The 12984-nt window shown below is 39.8% G+C and overlaps 1 protein-coding gene across 1 annotated transcript in view; it reads right to left on the bottom strand.

The window, feature by feature from the left end:
- cnn (centrosomin) overlaps positions 1 to 12030 on the bottom strand; it is a 106078-nt gene extending 94048 nt beyond the window's left edge. The window contains exon 1 of the mRNA XM_065220035.1: positions 11697 to 12030. Coding sequence (XP_065076107.1) covers positions 11697 to 11788 — 92 coding nt within the window. The 5' untranslated portion in view covers positions 11789 to 12030. The remainder of the gene's footprint in view (positions 1 to 11696) is intronic.
- Positions 12031 to 12984: the final 954 nt, after the last annotated feature.

The following is a 12984-nucleotide window of genomic DNA, read 5'->3' as shown; positions in this document are numbered from 1 at the left end:
CCATCGATAGCGGTACGCATCCCATAATTTGTCCGGCGTAGAGGTAAGCGCAGCATATGATTGTTCCGTAGGGCTCTGGGCTGGATATTTATGGCGATATCCTACAGAACGGCGGGGGCAATCGATTCTGTTCTGAAGAATGTCTGCTACGAACAAGGCTTTGGATACGTTTCGTCTAGACCGCAGGGTCTCCAGATTGATAAGCTGGCAGCGGCTCTCGTAACTGGGCAGATGATAAGGATCACGCCAAGGTAGCCTACGCAAGGCAAATCCTACAAACCTTCGTTGTACAGATTGGATCCTTTTCGAGCCATTGAGGTATACTGGATTCCACACTGCAGAACTGAACTCTAGAATTGGGCGCACTAAAGAGCAGTACAGTACAGTATACGTCGGTGAAATTCTATGCTTTATCAACGATGTACGATACATGTTGCTTGAAGGTAAGTTGGGTATCCAGTATAACTCCAAGATCCTTAACATGACTGACGCGTTCGATTTCCGCTTCCGAAAGAGTATAATTGTAATTAATTGGAATTCCTGACGTAGCCTTGAAAACGTCCGATTGGCAGACGCCGATAGTGACATTCATCCAGCGGTCGTTTAGATAGGAGTTGAACTATCCCAGAAGTGAGCCATTAACTCCTAGTCTCTGTAGCTTTGCAATAGTGATACCATGGTCAATCTTGTCGAATGCTGCCGATAGATCAGTATAAATAACGTCTGTTTGAGTCCGTTCTGGCATGCTCGTAGTGATGTGCGTCGTAAGACACCGCAAGTTCGTAGTTGTTGAACGGCCGGGTACGAATCCATGTTGGTCATCGTCATCATACTGTTTACAATGAGCAAATAAAGGCTCAATTACGACCAACTCAAACAATTTCGAAACAGCTCACAGAGAAATGATGCCACGGTAGTCATCGATATTGTGCCTACTGCCTTTTTTGGGCACGGGGAACATATGCGCATATTTTCAACACGATGGAAAGATCCCACTAGATAACGACAGCTGGAACAAATGACGAAGTGCTGACAGCAAGCATTCGATATGGTTCTTCCGTCTGGCCCCGGATTGTGGGCTGACTTAAGCCGGTGAGCTACTTTGATGATCATCGTGTTATCTTCATCGATTCATGCAAATGTCTGTCCGTGTAATGGTAAATAGGTTACTAGAGACGTACTCATCAGATAAATTTTCATCTGTGAATACGTTGGCGAACTTGACGGAAAATAGACCAACGAAGACGGAATACCAGGTTCCTTGCGTTGCTCGTTAACGTACTTCCAACATGACTTTGGTTTATACTTGAGTTTGCGTTGGATACTACGTTGAACTTCCTCAGGGCGGCACGCTTCACTGTTTTCAATCGTCGTAGCTCAGTGGATTGCCATGGAGGGTGTGTTCAGTTCGGTTAACTTTTTTCGGCACGTATCTGTCAATGACGTAAGCCATAATGTAAGAGAACAACTGGGCAGCTGCTTCGACATAGTTTCTATCGAGAATGTTGACCCAGTCAAGCTCGGAGAGAAAATCTTCAATTGGCGTTGACGGCGACTCTGTAGCTCTTTACTCCTATGAGAAAATCCATAAGCAAACGTCAGACTGTGCGTGAAACATGGCAGACTTTGTACTATCCTTTCACTCCACCGAAAATTCCCATAAGAAACTATCTAAATTTGCTGGAAGAGCAAATTTTTCGACGGTGCTGTCAACGCCAATACCGTGGTGATCTGCGTTCCGATAGTCATAGTAGACTGTGATCGGGGAAATAGCAATGGTGCACGATCGTCTCTCTTCCAGTGAAATAACAAGAGGGCCATGATGCGGGAGGATTTTCACTCATTGGACAGGTGCAACAGAAGTAGCTCCGGCAAGAAATACGGAATGTTGCGGATCGGGATACAGAAAACCACTGTGGCAGCCACGATATCCCAGGAAGGTTGAAATCGCCCAAAATAATAACCTCGTCGACTGGTGCCATATTTTCCATAACCTGTGAGATCGATTCGGTGTGGGCACGAATTAATGAACAGTCACGTGTACAGACCGATGATGGAGGATGCTTTAAATCTTGATTTAAAATCTAGATGACAGTCTATGGCCTCGATGAAAATATCATTGTGCTCAGAAAATGAAGCTCTTCATATGATAACCCAAAGAACCCAATTGCAGGGCTGTTACAAGATTTTCTAAATTCGATCCGCGAAATCCGCGATTTCTCAAAAGAAATCCGCGACTTCAAATGCTAATCCGCGACAAAAAAAAAACTGTTTTCATTGCCTAAAAATAGCATTTGTGTACTACTACATGGCATTTCAAGCTTATTGCTTCATATTAGATTTTTGCCATTAACTGCTCAACTTAGTGTTCTTTGAACTACTTTCACATTTTAATCGTGAACTTTCTATGCCCGTACCATCCTATGCCAAAGAAAGTAGACACATTTTGCAACCCGAAAAACTAATAGACCGGACGGGAATCGAACTCAGTCACCTCCAGCATGAACAAGCTTTGTAGCTGCGCCTTTACCGACTGTGCTTAAGGAGTATCGTATGTAACATTTGAAAAAAATAACAATGCATCATCTTCAGTTGTTTATGTATAGTATAAATTCTGAGTAATTAGTTAACATAATAAAACACTCTTACATTATGAGATTCTATGTATACCGGAAATTATAGGTTTTCCAAATCGTCCAGGACATCAGTTGATTTGTTCTACTAGATCAACCAAGACTGCAATAATGTCTGTAGTATCAAAAAAAGTATCTATGTGGATCATGCATAATCTATTTCCGAGTAATCACAGTGCCTATGTGGATCATGCATGAACTATTGTCATGTATACCAGATGTTTTAAGTTCCCAAATCGTTCTGGAGTTCAGATGATTTATTCTACTAGATCAACCATGACTGGGATAAAGTCTGTAGTATCGAAATATGTCCAAACAGATTCATAGTGTCTATATGGATAATGTTTAATTATGTCCACGTATACCAGATGCTCTAGGTTCTCCAAATCGTCCTGCAGTTCAGATGATTTGTTTTACTAGATCAACAAAGACTAGGATAATATCTGTAGTATCGAAATACCGATTTGGAAATCCTAGAACATTTGGCATACACAGAAATAGGTTGGCATGATTCACATAGACACTGCAATTTTGTTTGGGCATATTTCGATACTTAAGATATTTAATTAGTCTTGGGTGATCTAGTAGAAAAATAATATGATCCCCAGAATGATTTCAGAACCTATAACATCTTGTATACGTAGCAATAGGTCGGGTACAATCCACATAGACACTTTGAATCTGTTTAGAGTCTTGGTTGATATAGTAGAACAAATCAACTGAACTCCAGGACGATTTGGAGAACCTAGAAAATCCGGTATACATGACAATTACTCGCATATATACGATTCGTTTATGATGTGACAACGAAAAATGCTAAGTTCATATTGGGAAAAAAAGGAAAATGTCTCACATTGGACAGACCTCATGGAATTTCCATGTAAATCCCGTGTGACTTATGGAATTGAGATTATTTCTCGATCATTTACAGGGTGTTTGGATTGAACCGGTAAAAAATTGAGAGCCAAATGAACAACAAAATTGATGACAGCAAAATAATCCGGGACGGAAAGGTTACATTGAATTCCACAATTTTTGTGACAGCACATCAGTCCCTTCGCGATTTTCGCGACATCATTTAATGTTTCCACGATTTTCGCGACTGAAAGTTCAAATCCGCGACAAATCCGCGAAAATCGCGAAATCCGCGAAATTCGCGAAATCCGCGAAATTCGCGAAATCCGCGCCTGTTGTAACAGCCCTGAAAGTTCAAATCCGCGACAAATCCGCGAAAATCGCGAAATCCGCGAAATTCGCGAAATCCGCGAAATTCGCGAAATCCGCGTCTGTTGTAACAGCCCTACAATTGTTTGCAAGTTTGTGTATAAAATTAATCTATCGTCCGGCCATTTTCCACAGAGATGGCGCTGTTCCGCTGGTAGGAAGTGATAAAAATCTACATATATAAATTGAGAGAAGTGGGAATAATTCGCTTTCGGTGCATATTCAGGTCAACAAAGTGAACAACCTAAATAAATTAGTCAGGGACTTTGTCGTTCAGTTTTTTCCCGGAAATTATTGTTAAACAAGCTACAGTGAAATAAAAATAATTTCTCCCCATACAGTTTTACCTGCTTTACTACCAGTCCCCAGAGAACCAAACAATTCAAATTTAAGAAAGAAAAATTAACCCTCACTAGTTCAATTTCTCAACATGCCATGTATTTTGATGGCACTCGATTTGTGATTTCCCTCTCACAGACTACAAAATAGAGTTCCTGACACTGCAAAACATGTCTGGTACTTATACTTTCTGCCCCGCACCATTCATAGAAATTGCGGGAAATCCTGTGAGGGGTGAGCTATTTTGTGTGCAGAATGTGTAAAAAAGGAGGGACTTCAGATGTTAATCTAAATGACATATTTTGCACTGCACTGTCCTCTGTGAACAGTTAACGGAAAACAGATTATGTGTAGTTTCCGATAGATGTCACCACTAACAACAACAGTGACATCTGATGGAAAATGAATGCAGAAGCTTGACAAAAGGATTAATTACTGATTTATGCTATTTATGCTTGAATTTACTTGAAATATCGTGTAAATTTATGCAAAATCTATCGTTAACAATGTGTTCACTCGATATCACAGAAATTTACAAACGGTGAGAAATCTGAAGGTATCGGAAGACCGAAAGAATAGGAGGTGAGAAGGGGTTTTAATTCGTGTCTGGGTCTGCCTGCTGAAATGTCTTGTCGGATTACAATCCTTGTAGATTTAATATCAATTACAAATGAAATTGACGATGGAGCTTAACATTCGTGATCCAATATGAATTGAATGAGCAAGAGCACGGTCCAATTCTAACGTTCTACTATTCTTCGTAAAGGTCATCCAAAATTATGTCTCTGATGCATTCAACATTGGCACTAACGTTCCACAAGGAAGTATCCTTGATCCCATCCTATTCAACTTGTTCACGTCCAACATTCCGGCTCTGGAACGTTGTCTCTGTTTGCAGATGACACAGCCATCGTCTACAAGCAAAGAGTCATCGGAGTTCTTACTTCTTTATTAAGAAGACTTCCAGTTTAAGGCTGGTTCTTCCATGTTACAAAGTTTATTTTCCAAAGGCTTCGATGTCCTGTCTGAATAGTTCAACAACTGGAAGATCCGTATCAACGCGACGAAGACCCAAGTCACATTTTTTCTACATTCCCAACCTCGACTTGATCCGTCTGTGGATAATAAGATCTGCTTAACCCGTAAAGTACCAGGACGAACGAATTTGTTTCAACAAACTCGTTCTCAGTAATGCCTCATCCAATTTTCATAAACTTGAATTTTTATTCAAGGGGAATAGTTGAACTAGCTTTTGTCGTAGGTACCACCCCCTTAGAACCCTCCTCGTTCTTGAGAGATGTAAATATGTCTGTGTTTTTTGTTCTTTTTTAACCAGTTTGACCAAATGTTTTAAATTTTCACGCGAATCGGTTGATATCAGATAGATGAAATATGATAAGTAAGACTGAATTTAGATATTTTCATAACATCCCCCCCCCCCTCCCCCTTAGAGTGTGACATAATATATGCATTACCACTTATAATATTCATCTCGGATGAACATACAGGATTTTACGTACCACGCGATTTAGTAGCTTCGATTCCTAGTCATAATCCAGAATTTACGGAACCAGTAAGCCTTGAAACAGATGCCAATGTGTCTATATGACAATGGAATTATTTGAAATAATCGTTCATGGCCATATCCTATGATTTGATATGCAGTATGAATCATTTGCCTCAGATATGACTATGGCCTAAAGAACCGAATAACAAGATCCCCCTTACCGTATCGTATTGCGGAATCTATGAAATGGAACCGATGCCAATGTGACCATATGCCAAAGGGATCACCACAAATAATCTTTATTGACCTTATCTTATCATGCTAACATGATTTGATATGCAACATGATTATTATACCGCAAATGTTACTGTGGTGTATAAAACCGGATTCCACGGATTTCCCGGAACCGATGCCAATGTGCCCATATGTTATCAGATACAATGCAACCTGAGTTCATTGATCATAGCTTGTCATTTTGACAAAATATGATATCATAACCTCAATGTAAATATATTCCAACGAACAGTTCGCCGGAATTCACAGATCCGCGTTCCGGAACCAAACCAACAGACATATTTACATCTCCCAAGAACGAGGGTTCTAAGGGAGTGGTAGCTACGACAAAAGTTAGATCAATTATTCCCCTTGAATAAAAATCCAAGTTTATGAAAATCGGATGAGGCATTGCTGTGAACGAGTTCGTTGAAACAAATTCGTTCGTCCTGGTACTTTACGGGTTAAACGGCTCAGTGGTGGAATGGTCAAAAGAGGTTGTGTATCTCGGACTAAAACTAGAGAGCAAGCTTCATTTAAGCTCCAACGGTGTAACATTAAATGCGGCATGGTGGCAACAAATTTAATGCCCTCAAACCCACTATTACTTTCCTGCAATGATGCATTACAAATTGATTTAGTTGATTTCGAATTGACAAGCTCAATTTGCACGAATCATGCATAACTATAACGTTATCTAGAAAACTTTCTCTATTATCCAGAACGCGGCGCGACATTCTTCGAGGAAAAGTAGGAGCTGTCAAATTGCACCAGAGAAATCTCGCATCACTCTTCAAATAGACCAATCTACATTGATCGATTCTCGCAGATGACATTCGTTGCAGTTCTGTGCTTGACAACGGCCGTTTGGTTTCGTAACACTTGTAGAAAGTTGATAATACGAGAAGCGAGCTGGAGACGAGGTTGGAGATCTTTTGGAATTATGATGACACCCGAACAGTGGCAGTGTTGCTTCTTCACTACTTCTCTGGAAGGAGCGCTCTTGCTGACAGCCTTGGTAGCAAGCTGCTTGCCGTCGTCTTTCCTCCGGTCCGCGTATCGTCTGTGGTGAGCTGCAGCATCATGAACGATACGAACACGTCTAAAGTACGAATGTAAATGCAGCTTTCGGCTAACACCTTGTGATCTAAGCTAACGCATGCGGCATTTTGATGATTCAAATTTTAGTTAAATTTCTTCGTTGTTTCGCTATGTTCACTATTTGTACTCACAATTGCTGGATAAATTCCTCGAAGAATGGCATATTGCATGACATATTTCACATTCATGCTTTGGAGAAAAATGCGTTTTGAAACACCCCTCATTTTCGATTTATTAATGTAACCCCCCAGTATAGTAAATAAAGACGTAGTCGTACGTCTAAAATGAATGCGTTTAGGACTTAAAATCTACAGCAAATGAGCCTGGAAAAATAAATGAATTATTAAAAAAAAGGACTTAAAATCTTGATCGTGAAAAATCAGCGATAGAGATTTAAAAAAATCGAGGACCTGGACCTGGATTTTTTGTTTGTTTCTGTATTACCCAAGGGGTAATCAACTTTGCACACTGTGCCGAAACACAGCATGGCTCACTTTTCGGCTCGTCAGGACAAACGTTGACAAGTAGGATACAATCAACATAATATAAAACGGCCTCACTGTCGAGAGTTGATGTTTTGCCAATCGTTGCTAAGGATGACTTCTTTGTTTACTCTATTGGGCTTCACATTGGGTTCGGATTCCATGGAAAAGTGCTGTAAGTATTGCCTGCACCATAAAACTAAGTTTATCTCATCCGATTCGTAGCGAAAATCCCAGCGGCTCGTGGTTTCGTCCAGAATAGCTTCACGCCAACAGCCACACCATGGGTCGAGAGGGTCGATATGACAGTCAAGATGGCCAAAATGGGTTCCCTCCAGCAACGGTTCGTCAAATGCCTGTAAGATCGTCCAATACGACGGTACGGTGCGGAATGCGATCGACGAACTGAATGGACAAAAATCCTCGGAACGATGACAATAGTGTGCCAGCTGCGGAGGATTTTTGTTTTGTTTTACAAGGTTGTTATGCAGAACGAACGATAAAGAAAAAAAAACACACATCATAGGGTGTGGTGTGTGTGTGATGGGTTTTGTATTCCGGCCAGGTTTAAATCCCGGTCTTGCCAAGGGTCTTCCGGGATGAAAATTTTATCGTTTCCTCCTACGTTTTTCCTTAGGTATCCTTGCCAGTCATTGGTTTTTTTTCCTCTGTTCGGGACCTAACACCACTGCGACCAGTAATTTGATCTATTGTAGTATATCCCGTGTCCTTAGTTTAGTGCATGTCGTATGACTCAATCACTATTGAGAAATGATGAAGTATTCGATTTTTTTACAGTTGTCATTCTCGCATTTATCGCGCAAGGATCCGACTCTAATTAAAAGGTCCAACTATTTATACCCTTCGGAGTGTTGAAACACCATCCAAAGATGCGCCCCTTTGTCAGTCAAAATTGGATTCCTTAGCAACAAAATTAAGGAATGACACCACTTCAAACTAGGGAACAACGAATAGAAGATTAGTAATCACCATCAAGATCATCCTCGGTGGACAAAGCCGAGTCTTGCCACTATCAACAAGGCTAACAGAACAGTGGTGACATCTGAAGGAAAATTAACGCAGAAGCATGGTAACATGATTAATTAACTGATGAGATCATGTTGCCAAAAACGGGAAGGCACTGTACTGCCTTTAATCGCATATCAGTCCCATATGGAAAAAGTAGACATAGTTACGAAGTGCAATTCCCATGTATATATATGTGTGTGTGTGTGTGTGTGTGTGTGTGTGTACAATCTAACCCCCACTGTCCGGCAGTGTTATTATGGAAGAAAACTGCTTTTACCCTTAAATTAAAGCAGGTTTAGTCCGGGAGTTAGAAGGTGTTAGCTCTATTGCAGCTCCAGTGACCCATTTCAGAATGCCTGGTAATTCACGACCACTCCGAGGTCACTTTTACTTACAATAAGCCCCGCATGTTCACTCTACCTTTATCAAATGGATAATGGTATCATAAACATACTTCCAGATTCAAAAAAATATTATTTCCAAATCTGGCACGTATATAGTTTTGAAATTTGTTCAACTGTATTCAATCGATTTGAATGGACATTTCTTATTCATTTTGTTTCGAATACCTCTTGATTCATCTGTTGGCAGCACTTACTGGCCCTTACCGGCGACCAACTCATCTGCCCGCAAATGCAACAACGCCTAAATATCAAAGCTCTCCGAACGTCCCCTCGAAAATGCAATCTTCAACTGGAACGTACTCACCAAATCAATACATCCGGGAGCAAATTCCCGATGCTTATTTTTCTCTCGCAAACCCGTCGTCGTCGAACGGCAAAACAAGGAAATTCGGTGAGCAATTTTGTGACACGGAATTTTCACTGAACATAAACCGCGAATTCAAGAATTTCACCACACCCAACTGCGAAACACGTTCAGAAGCACTTTTGGTACAATTTCGATCAATTTCTTTCGAAAACACAACAAAAAAAGTTACAAGCGAGCCAACATCAACACCGATTGTGCCGAGCTCTTTCACGCACCTTGCAGCGCGTAAATAAACTGAAATTAAAAATTATCACTCGCGATGCCACTAATTTCTGGTCAAAATCAAACAACGCAGATCGCGACATCTCTTCTGATGCTTGCAAACATGTTGAATCACGTTTTCTTTCTCTCGAAGTGCAATTCTCATGTATATACTTGAAAAATCATAGTAAAGTTATTGATAATTTTTTCATGTTAAAATCAGTTGCAATGAAGCATGCTTGTTTTGTTATAACAGCGAAAAATATGACAATTCGCAGAACTTTAATTAGAGCTATGGACGATTGAATTTCAGGATGTGACTGATATGCGATTATTGATGGGACAAACTGATTTGTTTTCACATTTTTCATGATCAAAGCATCAAGTCCGTAGTTCTATCAAGTAATATGAAAATAGATGCCAATTAATAGTGGATAACGATGTTATCTCAAAATTTACGAAAATATATATGGGACTGATATGCGATTATAGGTAGTGTATGTCAAATGCTTTTCAATGCAATTTAAACGCCATATATCAATGATATGCAATGCTTTTATTTCAATAAACACATGAGCAAAACAGATCTGAAAATCTGGAAGCATCCTCATGCAACTAGTGACGAGAAACGATTATTGTGGGAATTACTTTTCAAGAAATTCAATTTACCACGCTTTTATCCAGAAATAAGGTTGCATTTTCCTCATACTCGCACGCGGTGTACACATGCTTCGTCACTACAGCCTATTTTAGAAAAAAGAAACAGCTGTTGTACAAGGCATCAGCTAGTGTGTTGTTGGAACAGACAGCTGGAAGGATCCTTCGAAATAGGATAGCAGGTAGTCAAAATGTGATCCGGACTAGATGCACTATATAGTTAACTCAAGCGGAAGCGCTATCCCATTTCGGGTTCCTCTCTATTATGATTCTCTTTTCCTTTCTCACCACGTGCCAAACTGCAACAGCTTATTTTCTGTTCATGAGTAGGTTAGGTACGTATTATGTATAATACTAGATGAACGTTTCAAAACGTCCTATCTGCAATGATCGATTCTCTTCATCACGTTGGAGGCGAACCAGCTTCAGGCTGAAAGCCTCCTTAATAAAGATAAATCAATCAATCAATCTCTTCATCACGGCTATGCAAACATAGTTTGATAAAGGAGGTTCTTATCAAGCGTCCAAGATGTCAAACACAACAAATAATGGTTTTGCAGCTGAGTTAAAAGGAAATTTGATGAAAAGAATGGATCAAACCAGATAGGATATTTTAAAATATTCGTTATAATATATATTTTATAATGATCGAACTTGCAGTGAAACTGATCTTTAGAATAATTTGTCGAGACTAAACGAAGCTGATTGAACGATTTATTAGTTTGTAAATAAGCTTGCCGATAATAATAAATAACAGATGATATCATTATGGTAGCTCTACGCTACATGACGAGTTTGTTGGAGATGGATTCAATACGCCGAATTGACCATTACTTTAATTCTGAGTTGTTGTGTTTAACCGAGCAAAAAAATGTATGTTTTCCGGCTTTATAGGAATCTGGAATTCCACGTGTTATAAAGTAATGTACTTTATATCAGATGCTAACCAACAGATGTAAACCAACAGTTTTCATAAGTTCACTAAAATCAAAAGAAAATATGATATTGACATTGTTCTGAAGATGAAATCCTTACCGGTGCTGGTGGAGATCAAGATCGAGTTTACATTAAAGCCCTACAGTAAAAATATGGTCGTCTGTCAAAAGTTGTTCCAATCGAACCGTCAAAATGCACCAATTTGCTCGATAGGAACAGCTTTTTTTCAGTTTTTTGGTGACAGTCGTCCATACTTTAACTAGAGGGCTTTAGTTTACATTCTATCGAAAACGGTTGAACATTGAAAACCTGCTGGAATGAGAATCAACTGCGCTGGCTACGCAAATATAAAAGGGACAATCATGGTAGGTCTATATACAACCGAATTATGCTTGTTTGAAGGCAGTTATTAAAAATATGAATTGCAGCCGGTCAGTTCTTGAAGTACGTACCTTCCTAGCACCAGAAACCGGCCCGAGAAAAACGGACGTTTGCATAATTGCTGTTGCCCTAAAATTAAACGATATTTACAACATTACTTACATGCTCTCGCTGAAGGTAGCCAAGCACTCCCGCACCTGGCTGATATGGCTTTCATCCCACGTTTGATTGGCTTCCAAATTAGGAGAAGCCATCTTCAGATTTTACCGAAATTTTAATTCAGATCGCAGTCAGCTTTGAAAATCGATGGCCGACTGGCTCGAATCAGTTCACTAAACTTGGCACCGATTTACACAAACTGCACACGCACAACACCCGAGACGACGATAGGCGACTTTCGAGACGAGAAGCACTCCCACGCAATCGTGCAGAATAATGAAATTAAAATAAAATAATGCACCTGAAAGAACGAACGAATCACGATGCAACTAACCGTCGCGACGACCGAAGAAAAAAGCGTTATTTTTATGTTTATGTTTTCATTCAAACCATCACCGAGCCGAGCAGCACTAACAGAGAGAGAGAAAGAAGGTGACGTTTTGGCGCCGCTACGACATGTCACGCACACATATCAAGTTTTGCGAGAGAAATTTGGATAGGGAACGATGCGAAAGCGGATGTGGTGAGTTTCTGCATGCTGTCGTTTTCGTTTTTGCGGTGTATAGGGTGGTGTAGTGTGCGCCAACAAACAGGAGTCTTAGTCAGCTCAACATCATATGTTTATGAACAAACGTGCAGCCGATATTTGCACCCTGAATGGTTTTGATGTACAGCGCTGCAGTTTTGGTGAAGCTACACGTACATCGCAAAAAAGGAAACGATAGTAATGTTGTTGTATTATAATTTTAATTAAAAACCTTGATAGGATCTGATTTGTTTACCATTTTGAATGCATACATACCTAATAATAAATAAAGACCATGAAGGATAAACCTACACAGCAAAACAAATTTATATCGATCAACGTAATTCAATGGGTGTAATCCCTAATAAAAAATAACCATACACGAACGATAACCCAAATCATTGAACTATTCCACAAATGGTTTGGATGATACCCAGAACACGTCGTTAAGCAAATTAACCATACAATTTTTATTAGAGATGTTGATGTAATATGTGACTAATTTAAAAGGGCATTTTCCAAAGGATGGAAGCATCGTATAGGAATGGCTCTTTTAAACAATTCACATATCAATTCTGTCAGTGTTATTATAATATTGATTATCCTTTTAACAACCAAAACAAACCTGGGGGTGAGGAAATTGTTCTGGGTTAAACCAGAATTAAACTTCGCATGTATATTCAAAAGATACACTATACCCCTTATATTTCAAGTTTATACTAGGCTCGTTTTGTTGGCAACTAAACGCAGCCTAGGGTCAACCTG

The sequence above is a fragment of the Ochlerotatus camptorhynchus genome, unplaced genomic scaffold, assembly GCF_037179485.1.
Source record: "Ochlerotatus camptorhynchus isolate MF236.1 unplaced genomic scaffold, CSIRO-AGI_Acam_v1.1 ptg000114l, whole genome shotgun sequence".
NCBI lineage: Eukaryota > Metazoa > Arthropoda > Insecta > Diptera > Culicidae > Ochlerotatus > Ochlerotatus camptorhynchus.
This window is presented reverse-complemented; position numbering and strand designations above follow the sequence as displayed.